The 20490-nt window shown below is 43.3% G+C and overlaps 1 protein-coding gene across 8 annotated transcripts in view; it reads right to left on the reverse strand.

Annotated features, from left to right (window-relative positions):
• Positions 1 to 233: 233 nt before the first annotated feature.
• Positions 234 to 20490, reverse strand: part of LOC115816622 (nuclear factor 1 B-type) — an 81434-nt gene continuing 61177 nt past the window's right edge. For 3 of the 8 annotated variants that reach the window (XM_030779634.1, XM_030779635.1, XM_030779632.1), the window contains exons 7-10: positions 18398 to 18529; positions 17620 to 17807; positions 6211 to 6296; positions 234 to 1099 (exon numbers count right to left, since the gene is read on the reverse strand). In XM_030779634.1, the coding sequence (XP_030635494.1) occupies positions 970 to 1099; positions 6211 to 6296; positions 17620 to 17807; positions 18398 to 18529 (536 nt within the window). In that variant the 3' untranslated portion in view covers positions 234 to 969. Of the gene's footprint in view, positions 1100 to 6210; positions 6297 to 13260; positions 13344 to 13738; positions 13887 to 17619; positions 17808 to 18397; positions 18533 to 20490 lie in introns of all 8 variants that reach the window. The other 5 variants (XM_030779631.1, XM_030779629.1, XM_030779628.1 and 2 more) reach the window with 3 other exon arrangements.

Consider the following 20490-nt stretch of genomic DNA (forward strand, 5'->3'; position numbering starts at 1 on the left):
GAGGATGCAACTTGTTTTTCTGAATGTTTTTCTTTCTTATGTTTCTCCGAAAAAACATTCGTTTTCCCCGGGCTTTAGAGTCTCAGGGCAGACAGACTATGATAGCTTCCCTTCAGTAAATATCCAAAAAATTGCACTTGCCTCTAATGACATAATATTGTTTTTTTGTCTTTTTTTTTCCTTTTTTTCAAAATCCTTTTTGAAGGAGATATCACAATTTTCTTTTTCCAAAAAGAGGGGTCGTATGTCTAACCTAATAGCATAGGTTGTTTGCTTTTGTTTTTTCTCTCACATATTAAAAAAAAGGTTTGAGAGTTTATAACTCTGTAGTGTACATGTTAACCTTTACCTTGAACGTAAATATAAGAGCAGAATCAACAGGATTACAGGTTGGAAAACACAAATCTGTATCACAAATAAAAAGACAAACATTCTAATTGTTCCTATGATTAACAAATGAATTGATGTGTTGGCTTTACTTGGTTGAAAATATGAGTCCACTGAATTTGCTGTCAACGTTCGAAACCCTCCTTGCCAGTCAGTTGTTTTTTTGTAATGTGTGTGTGTGTGTGTGTGTGTATGTGTGTTTCCACCTCTAAACTTGCTCGTAAACCAAGACCAGAAATTTGTAATGTAAATAGTAGAGATATCCTAAGAGAGAGAGACTAGCATGTCATGCAAAAAATCTTAAGGCATCTAAAGTTTTTTTTTTTTGTAATGGGAAAAAGATCACAGTATTTCAGCTCAGGGCTTTCCTCACACATTCGCTGACTGGCTCACAGAGGGTTCCTGCCACACCAGACACACGTCACCCCTACCCACTCTTCTGTTCTCGGCCAATGTCGTTCAGAGGGCGGGACAAAGGTCAATGGAGATTGTATAAGTGCTGCTTGCTGGTTTGTCCACAGACCTGTCACTCCAAGTCTAGGTTCGGAACCGCCTCCCTTTTTTTTTTGTTTGTTTGTTTCCTCAGTTGCTCGTCTCGGCCTGGAGCAGAGGTTCACCAATGATGTTTATGCTGTAGTTCTGGACATTTGTTGGCAGAATCGGAGTCCCGTTCGACACTTGGAATGGAACTAAGCTCGCCCAGGTACCAGGACTGCAGACACACAAAAGACAAAATGAGAAAGATTTTGAATCAACTGTCCGGCGTTAAAGAATGCAGCTAAGCATTCACCCTCCAACATGACCCAGGAAAAAAAAACACCAAACAGTAATTTGTCTTTCAGCAAACATTATTAATTCTTTCATAACTTTTGATTAAAACACAATTGCATGCCCCCTTATCCATTTCAGTATCTACCAAACCTTCCCAGGTAGCCTGATGGCCTAGTGAACTGTGGGTGTGTAAGACCAGGGAGCAGGGATGACTGTAAGGAGACGTGGAGTCAGACTTTTCACTATTTAGATTAACAGGCAAGTTTGTCCACCTTTCTAGAACTCTCCCGGGAGACAGACTCTCCCCTGATCGGCCAGGCAGCTCTGCCATGAGACCTTAAAGGGTTCTCGTTCGTGACATTCTAAGAACTAAAAACAACACCCCGATTGTTTAGTAGTTGCAGGCTTGCGCAAAAAATCTGAATAGGAAAGCGTGGGAGTGCACAAACAGCATGTTGTTTCCTTGTTTGTTTGGGGGGATTGTGGGGAGTGGGGTTCACTGATACATCTGTTGAATAATTAGGCGCCCCCCCCCCCCCCCCCACCTCCAAATTCTTAAATACCTGTCTAACACAATCAGTTCTTTCTGTCTGCTGATTACAACCAGTGCTCCGGTTCTGTCAACAGGCTTCTGCTCTAGACAGCCACCTCTTTGTTTTTCTCCCTTTTTTTTCTTTTCTACCGCTCACCCCCTTCCTAAAAGAAGAAAGGGTAAAAGGGGGAAGAGGGGATGGGGGGGGAGGGGGTTCGGAGGGGTCGTGAGTTGTTTGAAGGAGGCAAAAGAAGTGTAGAGAGACGCGTTTTTGTTTTTTTTTTTCCCAGTCTTTCCCCTGGACACCATTTCGCTGCAGGTGCAGTCGGCTTAATGAGTGAGTGTGTGAGCATGTGTGTGAGCGTGTGTGTGTGTGTGTCTGTCTGTGTGTGTGAGCGGGTCGAGGGAAAAGGGGGGAGGGGGGGTTGTTTGTTTTCGGTCGGGGAGGGGGGTTGTAGACAGGGGCTGCTGGGGCAGAATGGATAGGAGACAGGGTCCTGACTCACAGACTTGGAACACTGACTTTATTCTTCCCTTTCTTAGGAGCGGCAGCGTCGACGGCTAAAGCTGTTTATGAATGAGGCCACGCTGTGTACAATTCACTCAGTATTGCCAACCACAGTCGAACCAGAACAAGTGCTCAACAGGTTACAATGTCTGTGAAACAAACAGGCTCACATTAAGGGGAAAAAAAGAGTGTGAAGAAAGACAAGAAAAGCCCGAAAAATGATAACACAGAGAGTGAATGCAAGCAAGAAAGTGAAAAAGAAAAAAAAAGAAAAAGAACACACTTCCTTGCATACAAATACCATTAAAAAAGATTTTAAAAATTTAAGGATTATGCCCACAAATGATCTAGTTTGAGCCATTTTTCCCTCTTCTGATCCACATACTCATCCAGTCCCCTCTTCAAAGTTAATCCACCTCCTGCTGTTGTCACCGCTCCTCTCTCTCTCTCTCTCTCTCTCTCTCTCTCTCTCAGTTGCCAAAAGTCATCTGACAGGAAACGAGAGATTAAGTTTTTCCTACCTTGCTGAACAAAGAAAGCACAGAGTAGGCAAACACTCTTTCTCTCCCTCTCTTATTCTTTCTTGTGTATGCACACACACACACACACACACACACACACACGCACACGCACACGCGCACACACACAGTCAGTGTGCACTAAACCCCTCCCATAATGACTTACTTTAATGTCAGTCCAGGTGACCTGTAACTTTCCTGTACTTATATATTTCTATGTTGGCCCATGGTCTTGGCTCCTAAATTCCGGCCGAGCGTCCGCAGAGTGTAGTAATGTCATAGTCCATTGATAACTAAGGGTTTGGGGGGTTTGGGGTGTGGGTGAGGAGGGGTGTGGGGGGGGTGGAAGGGGGAAGTTGTCACCCTTTCTCACCCGAAATCCAAGTTCAATCTGGCATTACCAAGTGTCTGGTTTCCCAGGGAGACCAGACTGCTTGAGACGTGACACCATGCCCTCCCTCTGCTGACGGACGGGGAGGGGCAGGGTTGGGAAGGGGGGGGCACACAACTAATCTCTCATGCTTGGCCTCCCTTATCAAATCTGGCTGCCGGGCTCTCTCTCTCTCTGCAATCCCTTGTCCCGAAAGCTTGTACCTTGTACCCCCCCCCACACGCACACACCCCTATCGCCCCTCATCCACCACCAAAAAAAAAAAATTCATCAGCAACCCCAGGATGGTGGCACCATTTAGCATGCTTCGTTTGGGGATTAGCCTCCAAATTAGATTATCTAATGGCGTCTTAATGGAAAGCCGACCCATTTCCTGCAGGATGGGTATCGTGTGAGTCTGGCTGCAATTCAATTTGGGCTAAGCGACCAGTGCTACTGCTTAAGGAGAGAGCTCTGCATAAACATAGCAGCAGCAAATTACATTTACACACACAAATGACCTCGCTTTACCCACATCGCCTTCCACCGCCTCTGCCTAGGTCTATGCTTGGCGCGAACGCTGAAACGAAGACACGAAACGCCACCGACGCTGACAAAACAGAGTTCCAGCCCCTGGACGAAATGCTCGACGTACCCTCTGTGGAGGTGTCGTGCGGTCGCAGTATCCATTTTAAAATGTCCTGAGTCGGAAGCGCTCAAGATGCGTTGTCATAACTCATGACGAGACTGCGATTTTCAGAGAGATAAGGGTTCCTATCAGACCCTAGTCAAACTAAAAACAAACAGAACCTCTCCAGGTATAAACCAAGCCATTCCTAGCATCTGTTACAGTTATGATTCTACCAATCACAGACCTAAAGGCTGGCGTGTAAGTTAGGAACCAGGACTGCTGCAGTCTACACGCGCTAAAATACATGTGGATTCTTATGACATAGTTCAGGAAACTTTTTTTAGTTCTAGATATAAAAACGTATTTATAATATATCTGGTCTGGTCTGAGAGAAGAAGAGAGAAGCAGAAGGAGTTTGGGCATACCCCCCCCCCACACCCCCCCCCCCCCCCCACCCCATCTCCGTACCTCTACCGTTCCATTAGGAGGCCGGGAGAAAGGGGCTGAGTGGAAAGAAAAGGGCCCGTAACCTCGGCGACGGCAGAGGAAGAGTCAGGCGCGTTCAGTGCACTGTGCCCCTCCCACCAGCCCCAGTAACCCCTCTCTCTCTCAACCCAGAGAGGAAGTGCTGAGCAAGGTCTTTTCAACAGATGTTCGTGTGTGTGTGTGTGTGTCTGTGTGTGTGCGAGGGAGAGAGAGCAAGAGACAGATACAGAGAGAGAGAGTGGTGTGTTAACTGCCATTTTAGGGAAGCAGTGAGTGTAAACTTTAAGGGCACAAGCCAAACAAAGTCAAGCTCTTATGTTGGTTCTAGCTACAGTAACATATGAGATGCATGGTGAATATACATGGTCTCTGTGTGTAAGGAAACAGGCTAAATGGCCCCATGTGGTTCTCTGTCTCCCAGTGTCCCTTTTTATACTCCCAGGAGTCTGACTGAAACACTTCTTCAACTGTCAAAATGGAGAATGTGTATATTAGAGGATGTTTGAACAAAATGTCTACAGGCTGAAATACCTCTATATCTTAGTTTGAAATTACATGACTGAGTTCTTTATAATCGTGTAAGTCCTCTAACAGCGTAATAGCACACAGCTGTAATACACTTAAAACCAGAAAAAATTTTCATTAAATCCGTGAGGAAGATTAAACCACATATTGGAGTATGCCGTAGAATGAACATTAAGATTAAACCACACATTGCAGTATGCTGTAAAATGAACATTAAGATGCCTGCATATTTTTCAGCTGAAGAAAAGCCATGCTTAGATTTGACCTTTAAAAATATGCAGCTTCCTAACTCCCCTAAGCTCCAAACAGATGTCTCCATCTCTCTTCCTCATATGTTTGTAACGCTTTTTAGTTACTTAGTCAAATGACTATGGTAAATGCATTTATAACTGTTAAATTCAACATAGCATAAACTGCAGCACTCAAGTTGACAGCTATATAAACATCATACACTTCCAAACAACATGTACTTTGATAAATGTGCGATTAAAAAACAATTACAGTAGAAATACCCATTAGTAGAGAGAAATACCAGTTAGTAGAGAGAAATACCAGTTAGTAGAGAGACAGAGAGTGAAATGGAGAAAGAGCGAAAGAGAAAGAGAGAAAGAGAGATGTAGGTAACTTTTATAGACCCATATAGACCTCTTTTGTTTTCTCTCTTTTTAATAGAACTGTGTGAAGAGGCCTAATCACACAAACAATCACTCCACAGTGCAGAGACAAGTGCACGCATATACATATTCAGTTTTAAAAACTAGTCAGTGTGTGTGTGTGTGTGTGTGTGTGTGTGTGTGTGTGTGTGTGTGTGTGTGTGTGCGCGCTTGAGTGTGTGTGTGTGTGTGTGTGTGTGTGTGCACTTGAGTGTGTGTGTGTGTGTGTGTGTGTGTGTGCGCGCGCTTGAGTGTGTGTGTGTGTGTGTGTGCACTTGAGTGTGTGTGTGTGTGTGTGTGTGTGTGCGCGCGCTTGAGTGTGTGTGTGTGTGTGTGTGTTGTTGTAGCTATGCTCCTGAGTCTATGTGGCCACTTCCTCCAATCACACCTCTTTCCTGCTGCAGGCTACACAGTACACAGCCAAACAACACAGAGCTCTTACCACTCAGCTGTACGGCCAACCAGTGACTGCTGTCACAGCGGCCAGGACAGGACCGGCTCCTAGTTTTCTGGAAACTTGTTGTCTCTGGCTTGCAGAGTGGTTTTAAAGTTAGTCATTTTAACAGCTGTGCTAAGACTCTAATTATTACCATTTAAAATCATAAAATTTAGATGTTTAACCAGAACTGCGCAGCCAAGCACCTAGAGTCAGTGGTAAAGAGTGTGTGTGTGTGTGTGTGCGTGTGCGTGTGTGTGTGTGCATGTGTGTGTGTCTGTTAAAGGGAAGAACTTTATCACGGTGTTAGGAGAGAAAGGGGCTTTAAACAGGAACACCAGAGGTTTGAGGGAAGAACTGGTTTGGAAGTAGAATGAGAAAGCTTTAGTTTACCTTTGCCAAGAAATCCCCAAAGTCTCGTCACTGGCACCGGGGCCATAAGACCTGCCGTTTTGATTGGTCCAGTCACAAATCCTCAGCTGTCAATCAAAACCCCTCAGTCAGACACACGGGACCAAGCACATCTCCACTACAGAAGTTGTTTTTTTTTTTCTTGTGTGTGTTTTTTTAAACTACACAAGAGTTAGAGCATGCAAAAGCATAACTAAAACAGAGACTGTGATTTTTAAACAAAACACACACACACACAATGTCTCTCAAAGTCAGCTGGTAGCTAATCAGATAATGAGATTTACAAAGCATGATTAATAAACAAAGACAAACAAATAAACAAACAAACCAAAAAGAAAACTGTGATAAACATAAAAAAGGGCACACGTTAAAAGACAAAGAGTCATATATGTCATGCAGTCACATTAGTCATGTAATCAGTAAACAACCTGGAAGCAAAAAAAGAAAAAAAAAGAAAGAAAAGAAAGGTTAGTGTTGGGATTTTTTTTTTGTTGTTTATGAAAAACGAGTCATGTTACAATGTAAATCAGTACGGCGCGAGTCCAGTGCACTGGTTTTCATGAGCGCATTCATTCTGGTGCATGCATTTTGCTATGGTTGTTACACTGTGGTTTCTACAGTCATTCTGAGAACAGTCAGGGGTTAAAGACGTCCAATCCTCCAATGCTATTCGCATCAAATGGGTCAAAAACTACTAATGATATGTAGTTGGGGGGGGGGGGGGGGGCGTACATACAAACATACACATCAAACTGTTACTAAAAAGCCAACACACTAACAGGCAATATTTACATATAAAAATATTCCAAACCCAACAAAGTTGAGTTACAGCACTCTGTCTCAATCAGTCTAGAGGGCTGTATGGAAATTTCCAGAAGGTAATGTATCAGAGAGAGAGAGAGTGGCAAACTCAGCCTTAGCCATTACACAGAGCTGCCAGAGTAAGGAACCACTCTTTAGAGACGTTTATCAGGTAAATTCACACCTGTTAAATATTCACAGCGCTTCTTTTAGTCAATACAGCTAGTCATCATTGCCAGCACCTGTCCTCTGGAACTGAATTAATTTCCATCGCAATAAATCCAGGACAGGGAATAATTGATTTTTCTACATCTACCTCAAAGAAGGAGACAGAAATTCAGCTGCCTGAGAATACTGCCATGTAACTAAGAGACAAGCACTCAACTACTGAGTTACAAAAAGCAAACTGGAGGGTTTTTTTAAATTATATATTACTTGGAATTTTTCAGTTATAGGTTCTTGTGTCTGTGAATGAGATGACTTCAGTGGTGAGGTGAAACTGTCTCTGACACTGGCAATTTGAAGGCTTCTGAGGTTGGATATGTCTGTATCTGTGCTCAATGTCCAGTCACATGATTGTAATTACTCACTGAAATCCCTCTGCTGGGAACCTCCAACAAACACATTTTCCAACAACCTGCTGGAGTCCGGATTTCCACCTCCATCATTATCACGGCAACTACCACTCCGGTTTCCCCACGGTCCCTGGGCTTTAACGCAAGCGTGTGTGTGTGTGTGTGTGTGTGTGTGTCTGAGAGGGTTTTGGCCAGAAAACAATAGCGTTGAGGGCAAAGCTGGGGTCATCCATTGGGTCATTTCACTAACAGCCCGTTGTTCGTCCTGTTTTGGTCGACTCAACTCACTAAAAAAACACGAGAGCTCACAATATGTGCTGAAAGACTGTTAGCTACGGTTTGAACGCTGTTGATTCACAAACTCTAGTCCAAGGCCGCGGCATTCAGGGAAACCCTGAGAAAAGTTCATCTGAGGTCCACCTGACACTTCATCATTTAAACAAGAGCAATGTTGAAGTGAATTTTTGATCAGGTGGTTTGGAACTGCACTGGACTAATTCTCTTTATAAAATTACAATATGTGGTTGATTTAATATATTAACTGAGACAGTTCAGCCCTTGTTTTCCTCCACAGAAACCCACACTATTCTGTCAAGTTCTGTGGAGAAGCTGAAGCACTGAGGATCATTCTCAGTGTTACTGTGGGCATGATGACGGTATGACATGGACTAAATGAACACTGCAATATTTGTACAGCAGCCACAATATGGGCTATGACTGATCATCAAACTGACTGCTACTTATTTTACATACAATATGGTAAAAACTGAGAGGCTTCGATGGTCTGAGCTGCTCCAATGACGACAGAACACAAAAAGAAAACGTACTAATTATTCCCATGCTGTTTCACTGTTCCTTCCTCTTGTTTTTTTTTGTTTGTTTTTTTGGTGTGTAAAACAGGTTGATGAAAATGTGTTTTAGTTCACACTGTTTATGTTTCTGTGCACTGACACTGAGTGTACATCAGCAGGAGCAGCTTCCCACCCACTGCTGTGGTAGTGTCTCCGGTGCAGATGAAAAAATAATTAAAAAACAAAAAAAACACTCCTCCCTTTTTTTTAAATCACAGTATGTGGCACCGAAAAAAAAAAAAAAACGAACAGCCAATCAGATGCAGAGAGAGGTGAATGTTTTTGATTGCCCAGCATTAGCTGCAGACAGGGCAGAATAAGGCTGAAGTCAGCGATGGCGGTGATATTCACTGATGTTAGGCAGCACCGTTGATGCAGGTTCAGTGTCGCGTGTGTATGTGACAGACACGTCATCCTTCCAAAGCACTCAGAGTTCTCCTCACCTCTGGGCTCTAGTGAACACAGCTGCGAAACCGGTCTCGGATCAGCTGGCAAGGGCGTTGTCAGTGCGGGATTCTTCGGGCGCCGCTCCAGACTGCGTGTCGACCCAGCCCGAGGAGAGGCTTCCCCCGGCACCGGCTGGCACATTTGGCGGCGCGGTGCCGTTAGCAGAGCGAATGCCATCTGTCCATGTCGGTGCTGCCGTTGTCACAGCATCAGAGAGCCGCGCGATTTAAAAAAAAACAAAAACAAAAACAAAAAAAGAGGTGCGTCTTCAGTCGCCTTGGCGCTAGGCGAACAGATGCGCAGCGAAGGTGGATTAGCGAGCTCCGTTAGATAAAGCCAAATTCCATTTTGATCAGCGATCACTTCCCGCCAGCCGGGCTAAGGTTCGACGGAAGGGGGCTCAGAGACATCCTTAGGGATAACTGCTAATGATTTTTTCTTTCCTTTCTTTTCCTTCTTCTCCTTTCCTCTCCTTCTTCTCTTGGGTTTTGATAAACAGTTTGCGCGAAGAAGCTGTTGCCCGGAGCAGGTGTTTGCGTTTGTGCCGTATGTTCGTGTGTGCGTATGTGTTTGTGTGTGTGTGTGTGTGTTTTCGAGGGAGTAGTCATCTGTTCGTATTTTTCTTTTGTGTGTGCAAAGTGATCTTGGTGTATTTCCTTAAGGCTTGGAAGAGAAATAGCCCTTTGGTAGATGTAATTGTTTTTTATTTATCTTCTATGGTTACCATCTACACAAATAAAGTCCATTAGGAAATCCCAGTGCCTGTTCCTAAAGGTGAGTCCGTTCACAGTGACACACTGAAAGACTTGGTCAGACTTTCGCTCCGTGACGTTGTTTTAATGGTCGGTGTTTGTGCTGTGATGAGGGCAGAGAAAGAGGAGGAAAAGAAGACACGTCCAGACGGAGACGGCCGGAGTCTAGACGAGTCTCCAGACACGGCCGTGCTATTGTCCCTTTTTTTTCCTTTCTTTTCTTTTTTTTTTCCCACCGCGGCCCACTGGGAAGGTGAAACCAAAGGCTCCTTACGGCAGCTGTGTAATTCATACTGGTCTGCCGAGTACTTCCACACGTGCCAAAAAAAAAGAAAAAAGAAAGAAAAGAAAGCAAAACGAGGCTCAAGGGGCAAATACAGGTGTCAATAACCTGAGTTTGATAAATCACCCAGCTTTTAGCGATGATGACATTATTTATTTTCAGCAGAAAGGGCAGGAAGCACAGTAACTATTGGTTAAAAAAAAAAAAAAAAAGCCTTTGCTGTTTGGTGCCGAGTAATTCTTGTTTTTTCCCCCTTTTCTTTTCTTTTCTTTTCTTTTGAAAAGCTTGGGGTCATAAAAACATGATAAACGTGTGATACGTCAGACCCTCTGCAGATCCTGTGGCCTTTCTCCTATTCCACACTCTACTGTTTAAACAATGGCACCGTGAGTATGTACGCCTGAACAACACTGCCGTTACCCAAGCCTACCGTACTCTGTGTGTGTGTGTGTGTGTGTGTGTGTGTGCGTGTGTGTGTGGGAGACTTACTTGGAAAGCTATGACTTCTTTCCTTTTTAAAAATGTAATGGATTCTCTATCAATGAAAAATATGTCATATTCGCATATTTATATCAATCACACCAATATGCACATCAACCAACCAACTATAATCAGCCGAGAACTAATAAAGTGTTACATGGCAAACTAGCAAGAGAATAACTACACATATTTGAATGCATACGCTAAACGTGGAACAAGTTTATGTAATGTTCAAACCGTTTTTATACTGTATGTTTTCAGTACTTTGCGGCATTGGGTCTAAACCAAGTTAAACATTCTGGAAGTTACCATCTCTGTCGAGAACATTGAAATACAGGCCTCCACTGTAAGTGTGATTTTTAATATGAGTCGTATTGTGCCTAAACCAACACGACAGAAACTAAAACAATCACATAATGTAAAAAAAAAAAAAAAAAAATCCCAAAATGTATTCTTCTCCCCTACAAAGCGGAGAGCGCGGCATGATTTCTGAATGGCAAGCAGTAAATGTTACTGTGCTGTCTTATGCTTCCATGCCAAACCGTAGAGCAGTAAAAGCAAAGCTAGTCGTTAGCTGGAGCCCAGGAGCAGGACAGGGGAAAACCACTAATTGTTATGTAGCCGCGTGCAGATGATTTCAATTAGAAGTGGGTGGAAAAGGCTGGACTGTAACCAAGACTGTTCTACTGAGGGGCTGAAAATACACTCCAACATGTGCATTGGATGCATGCACACGCATACATAAACACACACACACACGCGCACACAGACGCGCACACACACGCATATACACACGAACGTGCGCGCACGCACACACACACACACACAGGAGCGAGCAAGTACATAAAAAGACAAACACCTCCCTCACTTTTTCTTTCTCTCTCTCTCCCTCTCTCCCTCTCTCTCACACACACACACACACACACAAACACACACATACACACATACACAAGCAAGCAAGCATATACAAAGACAAATACCTCGCTCTCTTTTTCTGTCTTTCTTTCTTTGTCTCTCTCTCTCTCTCTCTCTCTCTCTCACATCACTTCGTCACATTTCTAGCAAACAGTTAACATTACTGGTCAAACTCTACTATGCCTGAATTTCTCCCCCTTTGGCTCACACACATGTTTATACACATACACACTGATAGAGAAATACACAAAGACACACACACAAACACACGCACACACACACACACACACACACACACACACACACACACACACACATTACAATTCCATGTCTTGAGTACTTAGTCTGTCAAATCTCCCTCGCTGTGTCTAATTCAATATACAATGCTTCATGCAAACTCCAAAACTCAAATTACTACAATTACAACGACACACCGCTGTATTACAATGACACACCGCTGGATTTGATCTGAAGACAGTATTCCTGCACTGAAGACAGTACTCCTACATTCACTTCTCATGTTACATTGGATTTCTCCAAAAACACAAACATGTTGATTGTGACATCAGTTTGACCTGTGCATGCAGGACTAGTGCATATAAACAACATATATAAACAACTTAATACTGATAGTGGTTCTGTCTAATAAAATTATACTTTTCTTCATGTCACTGAAAGCTGAAAACACATCCCAGGTCTTCACATACACAACACATGGGTAATCTGCATTTAACTACACATGAACCAACGACTGACTAAACAACATAACTTCTAGGAACAGTGAACGAAATATGACTCAAAATGAGGCCATTAAGAGGTCAAAGGTCAGCTAAGGTCACTAGGATAGGCCAATGAGGAATCTACAGACCCTCGTCAAAACTATGGTAGTGACATGAAAGTTTCTCCGTTCGACACAATGTATAAGAGTTCCCAACTCACTAAACTTCTGTAACTAAACATTTTAATTGCCTTCCTACAGGGCTGAATGCTGATATCCCAGAATGCTCTGAGGAAATAAAACAGGTTGTTTTTTACCACTGTTTTTTCCCCATGCCATTTAAAGTTATTAGTGAGTGTGTTTGTAATATTGCTGTAATTTATCGAGATTCCTTTTAATGCTATTAGTCAAATACATTTTCAGCCCAGTCCTATTTTGTGTTACCACAATGGTGATTAGTGACCATATCACACAATTCATTAAACTCATTCAAAGCCTGTCAAACTTTATTAGCCTTTTTCCTTTTTCATCACAGTTGTGGAATTCTAGAAGCATAGCTTAATATATCTCAATTACAAAACAAAATGGAGCTGGTTTCAAAATCAGGCCTTATTTCATTGGCCAGACTATTTGCATATTTATGACAGTGCAGTAAAATGTTCCAGTTCTATTATACTGTATATATCAGTACCTATGGAATCCCTCTTGTCCAATTGGATTGCTAAACTGGAACTAACTGTATAATGTGAAGCTGACTGTGATGGTGTCTGGGCCACTGTAGGTCACTTTTGGCTCTGATTAGTCTCCGAGCAACCAGGTGAATAGTCCTGGTATGTAATGTAACAACATATAAAACTGTTTTGGGTTTTTATGGCAAATATCTTAGAATATAATATAATATAATGGTAACTGTCATGGCAGAAAAATCGCGTGAGTTTGGCGTGAGCCTAAAACAGCTGCATCAAGACCAGATCCACCTGTGCAAAGCAACATTCACCGCACTACTGCAAAACCTGCCAAAAGTATGAAGCACTTGGTCAAGGTGTTTGAAAAGGAGAAAAAAAAAAGTAGAGGAGCAAGGGTAGAGGGAGAAATGAAAAGAGAGAGAGAGAGAGAGAGAGAGAGAGAGAGAGAGAGAAAGAGAGAGAGAGAGAGAGAGAGAGAGAGAGAGAGAGAAGAATAAGGTGTAAGTCATCTAAAAGCATCTCACCTGTTGCTGGTGCAGGAAGGCTGGATCTCTGGGGCTGAGTCCAACAAAACGGTTTGATGTTGGGGTGCCTGAAGCTGAGAAACCTGAGAGACACACACACACACACACACACAGAGAGAGACACACAAACACACACACAATCAGACATCAGACACATACAAACACACAAAGCAGACACACATGCACACATACAGCAATAGACACACATGCGCAGTCATCAATCAAATACTGCAAAAGCCCTGCAGTAGTGAAAAAGTCCAAAATGGTCAGACTTTTAATGAGGTGGGGTGGGGGTTGTATTGATGTGTACTAGTGCGGGCGTTAATGCATGTGCAAACACACTCTTTGTATATGTGATGTCAATGTTGGCATGTATGAGTGTGGTGTGCGCGTGTGTGTGTGTGTGTGTGCGTGTGCGCGTGTGTGTGCATGTGTGTGTGCGTGCGTGTGTGCGCTGCTGTGTGTATGTGTGAGATGCTGGTCTTACCTTCTGTGGATGTGGTGATAGGCTTGGTGTCAGGCATGGAGAGAGAGACGGGTCTCACAGCGCCATGATGGGGAGATGGAGCCAACACCGGGGTGAAGTGACCCGGAACTTTCCCCACCACCTGACCGCTGCTGTTAGGCTGTGACACACACACGCGCACACACACACATACACAAGGTCTGTCATAGCTCTGAGGTCAAATATGACATTTTTACCAAAAATCATACCACATCACATGAGGTCTAAGGTCTTGAGTGAAAACAGAGACATGTCAGTTAAAATTAGCAAGTTCATTTTAGCATGCTGCACAAGTGATGTTTTAACCCAAGGCAAACAGGGCTATACATGTGGAAATCAACATCTTGAAAATATTCTTCTTAAATGACTTCCTGTTCAGGTCATCAGTGCAAACATAATGACCCCATACAGATGAGATTCAAATGTATCAGCTGAACTCTCTTTTTAAACCACCTGAGTGAGCTGTAGTGTGAAGTGACAGTGCACTAAACTGGCGCATGCTTAAGAAGGACAGGATAATGACAGGTTGTTGTTTAGGGAAGAGCTAGAAGAGAGGACTAAAACTGTAATTATGTCTTCACCCTTACTGTCCTAAAATGTTCATGCGCAGACTTGGCTCAAATTGCTTTATTATGTGGAGACAAATCAGTCTAATCATTTAGATCCCAGCCCAGCCCTCTCTCCATATCTTTGATGTTTCAGAACATTTCTGAGTTTAGACCACGTTTCAGTAGAGCTGTGAGAATTTCGTGGCGTTGTAACTAAAAAAAAAAAAAAAAAAGCACTACTGAAATGGAACTTGTTCTTTTCCATACTCAATCTTTCATTTATTTTTATTTATTTATTTATTTATTTATTTTACATTTTTGTCAGTACCTCTGCTGGAGGGTTGAGCATGGTGTTCGGAGTATCAGAGAGAGAGAGAGAGAGTGTGAGAACACACACGGGAGGAGAGAGATCTTGACTGTAGACAACCCTGCAGACTTTGCTTTGCCTAACCCCCTAAGTTCAAACCTCAAACCGGGGCCTTCATGAAAGAGAATGGTGTCCACTGGACTCCTCCATGTGAATAGAATGTTTAATTAGGGTGTAATATAATCTGCGTTAAAGCAAGCAGAAAAACATTCTGGCTCCTATCCACCCCATTATATGCAACGTGTTATTTGCAGAGGGGGACTAACCCCCCCCCCCCCAAGCGCCAGACCCCGGCAACGGCAAATATTTACGACCTTTATCATTCCCCGCGGTTTCTCCCGAGTAACAGTTCCTGGCCGCTGTGCCTGAGCCCGTCTATGCGTCCTTTGTTCGTAGCGAGAGCGGCAGGCATATAAAACACAGACACATCCATACGCCCTCTTCGCATCTGAGAGAAAAAAGTCTGACACAACGGACGCCGTGTTTCTCTCTCTCTCTCGCTTTCTCTCTCTCTATGTATGTGTATGTGTGTGTATATATATATATATGTATGTATGTGTGTGTGTGTGTATATATATATACACATATATATACACACACACACACACAATCACATAGGAAACAATTTTGTTTCCTTTTGCCGTGAGCACTGGTTAAAAAAAAAAAGAAAGAAAGAAAGAAGAAAAAGGGGAAAAAAAACTTCTTCTTGCGGCTGAATAACTTAATTTGTTTAAAAAGCAGGAGATGTTTTTTTTTTATTCGCTTGAGCAGATTAAGTTACAGTTTTTACTGGGCATATCTAAAGGTACAGCCTAATGATGCACAGGGACTATGAAACCGAAGCTTTGGTGCTGGGAGACGAACGGTCTCCGGATACATTCACGACTAAAGCACTCCTTCACCAAAGAGACCCACAACACACCACAGGTCATTTCAACTTCTCCGTAGAGTTGGGCCAACTGCCGGAGCTGGTGGTTGATTCGTAACTTTTTTTTTTTTTTTATTCCTTGACCAAAACGGATGTTCTGAATAGTTTTACAGCGTGGAATGAATCACGCTTGTTCTCCTGTCCGCACCTTCTCCTGTTACAAGCGTCATAAAAGAAGCAAAGCGTAAAGAAATTCTTTGTTCGGGGAGAAATATCCTAAACTTTGAAAAAGTCATCCACAAAATTAAGGGTACATAAATTTCCCTTGAACAGGGGAAAGACTTGAGGCTGAAAACTTCATAAGGTTTCCCCTGGCATGAGAGACTTTTGTGGTAGTCATTAAGATGAGTGGAAGTTCCCACAGCACTTTTATTCCATTCATGGAATGTTTGTTTGTTTGTTTGTTTGTTTGTCTCTATCAAACACTTCAAAGTCTTCATTTGTTCATTAGCAGTTTCATCAAATGTCCCTAATGAACTAAAACTAACCTAAAATGACAGTTTCGCCGTTTCTGTTCCCACTGTGGCCAAAGGACTATACTGGACAAGGTTTCAAAGTAAATGAAAAGAGAAAAGTAAAATTCCAAAGTCATATTCCTTTCCACTAGAGGCTTTTCCATAGTATTCAGGTCTGATTAGCGACCGCACAGACAGTCAACGCCTGAAAACACTGATATACACTTCCCTCAAATACGCCACCAGTAAGCATCTGTTCTAGGAACAGCCTGTGGGTCTGTCATGCTGGCCTGACATGTTGCATGCTGTCTCTCTCTAAACGCTGTAGTTTGGTCAGCCTGCAGCTGGACCAGCCCCGCCTAGAAGTTGCTGAAGTGATTTAAGCTTTGTTCATTTGAACAAATATTTGGCTAAAAACAACACCTGGGCAAGGCACTCTGCTCGCAAAACCACGAGACGCGTGTTCCTTAGTCTGGACCTTGTGAGTGTGTTATAAAACACAGACCATACACAAATCAGCAAGCGCAGCATCTAAGGTCTGATCTGACAGAGCTGATGATGAGTGATTTATTCTTGTCATATTTCACCAGCTTGTCATATTCTTTCACCAGCTGGACAGGCATACAATCACATTTGATTTTGGCATTTGACTGCGCAATAAAACAAACAAACAAACAAACAAAATGGTGATAGAGTTCCCACATTGCGTGCATATGTTCCTTTTAACGAGAAGACTTCTTTCTCTTTTTGGGAGAGTGTTTGCTGACTCCTTTGTTGTCGGTTTCCCTAACCACTGCTCTGGTCGTTTACGTTAAATCAGCCATAAACAGTCACCACGGCGACAGCGCAGCCTCGTCAAGCTCCCGCTCCGAGTTTGATGAGGCGCCGACGGAGCAAACCGCTAATGATTTTGTGTTCGTTAGTTTAACTGGGTCAATTTATGCTCGGAACAATGCGGCCGTTAATCAAACTCATGTTTAGTTGGAGCGCAAGGCTGCATCTCATATGAAGTACGTCAGTGTCACTACGGCATCTCGTTTAGATGAGAAAATGATCAGCTTTTTGGCATGTTGCGCGGTGCATGCATGTCACAAAGTGAAGACAAATGCAGGATTGCACAAGCCTGTATTTTGCATGATGGACATGCTTGGACGGGTCGTGTGGTATCACAGTTGAAGCTCACTGCTAATCCTTTACCATTGCTTCCTCACTTGAAGCGGTACCAAAGTTTTTGTTTGTGTGTGTGTGTGTGTGACAGGGAGAGTAAGGAGGAGTAGTTCATGTATCAGGAACTTTTATTAAATCTGTCTTCATTACCACTAACACCTCAATTAACGACTTTAGGAGCGAGAACCTGTGTGTGTGTGAGAGAAAGAGAGAGAGTGAGAGAAAGAGGGGGCAAGCATGTGTGTGTGACTCTATGCTCTCAGCAAAGCTATCTTCTGTACCACGGCATCTGTTCTATGCACATCCCCTTCAGAACATATTGGCCAGCACTGATTAGCATTAGCATTTTAGCAGTGGTGGGTAGAGTTGGCGCTGAGTGCAAATCTTACCTGGCTGCTCTGTGTACTGGACGGGTCGTAAGGAGGGGCGTAGGTCTTCAGAGAGTCTGAGGGGTTGAGGTGGGGTGGGTAGCGTATTGTGGTGTGGGGGGAGAAGTAGGGCGAAGGGGCAGGAGGGAGGATGGTAGGGGCAGTGAACTGCAGCGGAGAGTGAGGGGGCGGGCTCTTCGTTGAGATCACTGCGAAGAAAACACAAAGTGTCAGAGGATGGGGGGGGGGGAAAGATACAACAAAAATTTAACAGCCAGCCATTCTTCAGGCTTCATCTCTCAGCCTGGCCAGTCTATATGAAGCCTTGATTTTAAATCTAGAAACATTTGTAGCAGGGTACGTTAGCATGGCAGTCACTGTTGGCGGTTACTATGGAGAAACTTGTTCAAATAAACAGTTCGTTTTGTTTGACAGTAACAGAACAGCAAGAAAATAATGAGGATTAACTCTACTCCAACATGTTTACAATCCATAACTCTATTTAAATAACACTGGCAATCTTTAATGGCATACACATAGCCTAGTGAGAGAATTAGCTAACATTAGCTTTTGTTTACTTTGTCAAAAGCACCTCCCATTAGCTTTCTATGTAACCTCCCATAAAGCATTTCTGCTCGCCTTCAGAATTTCTTTAAGTTATGAACTGGAGCACTTAATAGCTCTTTGGTGGTCTGAGATGAGTATAAGATGCTACATGCTACTCCTGTGGGAGCATTGTGGTTTTATATGTGAGTCTATAGAACCTGTCGTACAGTGGGGGGGGCAGGTCGGCACTCACCGCTGTGTCCCACCCCAGAGAGACCAGGGTGATGGTGCTGGGGGAAGGTGCTGAGACGCGGAGACGAGTCTGTCGGGGACGTCGGGCTGAACAGCGGCTTCTCTGGCTTCTTCATATTGGGAGAAGACATGTCTGCTGGGAGAGAGGGGAAGGTTAGATGTTCACAGTTAGGTCAGGGCTTGGTCACAGGTGGGTGACGATTTGGTCAAGCATACCGGAAAATGTTTATGTTTGGAACTCTGTTATGGTTTGACCGCTGTTATGAGAAATGATCAGAATCAGCCAAAAGTGGATTGAAACAACTGTCCAAAAAACCTCCCACCCCAAATAAACAAATAAATAAACAACCTCTCACAGATTTCCTTAGGTATTGAACCAGCCAGCTTATGAAAGCAAGATCTGCATATGAAATTTAACCCCTCAGTGATGAGGAATGACAGGCTGAGTCACCATAGCATTAAGACAAAACCTATGAGTATGAATGGTGAATGTGAATGACATGTAACGTTTTCCAGAGGACACACTTCAGTTCTCACTGTTTTTTATTTTACTGGAGTAGAAAATGTCACACAAGATTTCCTCATGTTTTATGCACCTAATGAGACAAAACAAGGAAAGGTACTATGGGTGGAATTGCATTTCAGAAGAAGGAAGCTGATTTTGTTCAGGTGATTAGAATGAAATCTGATCATCATTTTTAAGTTCCTCTGTCAGTGGGTTCTCCTCAAATTTTCCTTTTTGCCCCCTCCCCCACCCCAGTCCCTCACACACTCCCTCAATTCAAATAACTCAATAAACTGCTTCTGGCATAACTGCAAACAATTTCTGCATGTGTTCCCTGTCAGTATATCATTCTCTCTCTCTCTCTCTCTCTCTCTCTCTCTCGTAGACATAGAGGAGTCTATTCGCTGGGCCTGTATGCTGCCCTCTGGCCCTGGGAAAAAGGATGTAAAGGCATCAAAGATCTGGTTGGTAATGTTAAGAAGGAAGGATTTAGGACCCAAAGCGTCCATGTAAGCCTGCTCTTTCCTCTGCCATGACATGATGACTGTCTTAGCCCTGTGACATAAGACTTTTGTGTGAGAGGATTCGTCAAGACGCTAAGATTCCTCACATAATTACTGTGAATCCTGTGCCGAACTGTCCATCTCCTCCTGTCTCTGCCTCTTTTTTTCAAAACTTTTTAAAATCACACAGAGACTAAACATTTCAGAGAAAAAGAGATCTCTCTCCCTATCTCTCTATATCTCTATCTCCACCTCTCTCCTCTCTCTCACTCTCTCTCTCTCTCTCTCTCTCTCTATATATATATATATATAATGTTGTTTATTATCACAGAAAAAAGAGGGAGAAGGGAGAGAGGGAAGTGAGGGATAGAGAGAAGAGAGAGAGAGAGAGAGAGAGAGAGAGAGAGTGGAGGGTCTTATCAGGAGAATTATGTCAAAGCCATTTCAGGCAGTTTACTTTTGCAAAATCAAACCAGAGGTTGTTTTTTTTCTCCTCCCTTCTCCACACCGGTTAAAATGTGTAGGTTTGCAGTGTGTTTTTTCAGCAAGGTGAGTGCTGTACTGTCACAGTCTCATATGGCTTCAATATCAATTCTCTCCTTCTGATTCCTGCCTTAAAAAACAAGTTACCCCCCCCCAGACACACACATTCCTCCCTCTTTCCATTCCCCTCCCTTTCAGTCGTCCTCTGTCTCTCTCTCTCTCTCTCTCTCACTCTCTGTCCCCTCCAGCCTGCTTCTTTCAGAGTGACTTTAGTGGGGTAAGACAAGACGTTGGAGACAAAGCATTAGGGGAGTGGAGTAGAGAAGGGAGAGAGAAAGAGAAAATCCCTTGCTCAGTCATTAGGAGGAGACAAAAGGAGAGAACACAGTGTGCCAGTGTCTGGGTCTCCTGACAAGAAGTCCCGGGCAAAACTCTTAACAAAGGCACGCGGAGACTTTACGTCCCATGGAAAGTTCTAGAGGCCTATGACTACTAAACAAACAGATGAGCTGAGAAAACTCATATTGATCCTCCTTCTCTGTCTTCTCCATTTCTGTCTGTCATTCCATTCTTTAGTACAACTCTATAAAGCAGTGCTTTTTG

This window comes from Chanos chanos, chromosome 7 (assembly GCF_902362185.1).
Source record: "Chanos chanos chromosome 7, fChaCha1.1, whole genome shotgun sequence".
Classification (NCBI taxonomy): domain Eukaryota; kingdom Metazoa; phylum Chordata; class Actinopteri; order Gonorynchiformes; family Chanidae; genus Chanos; species Chanos chanos.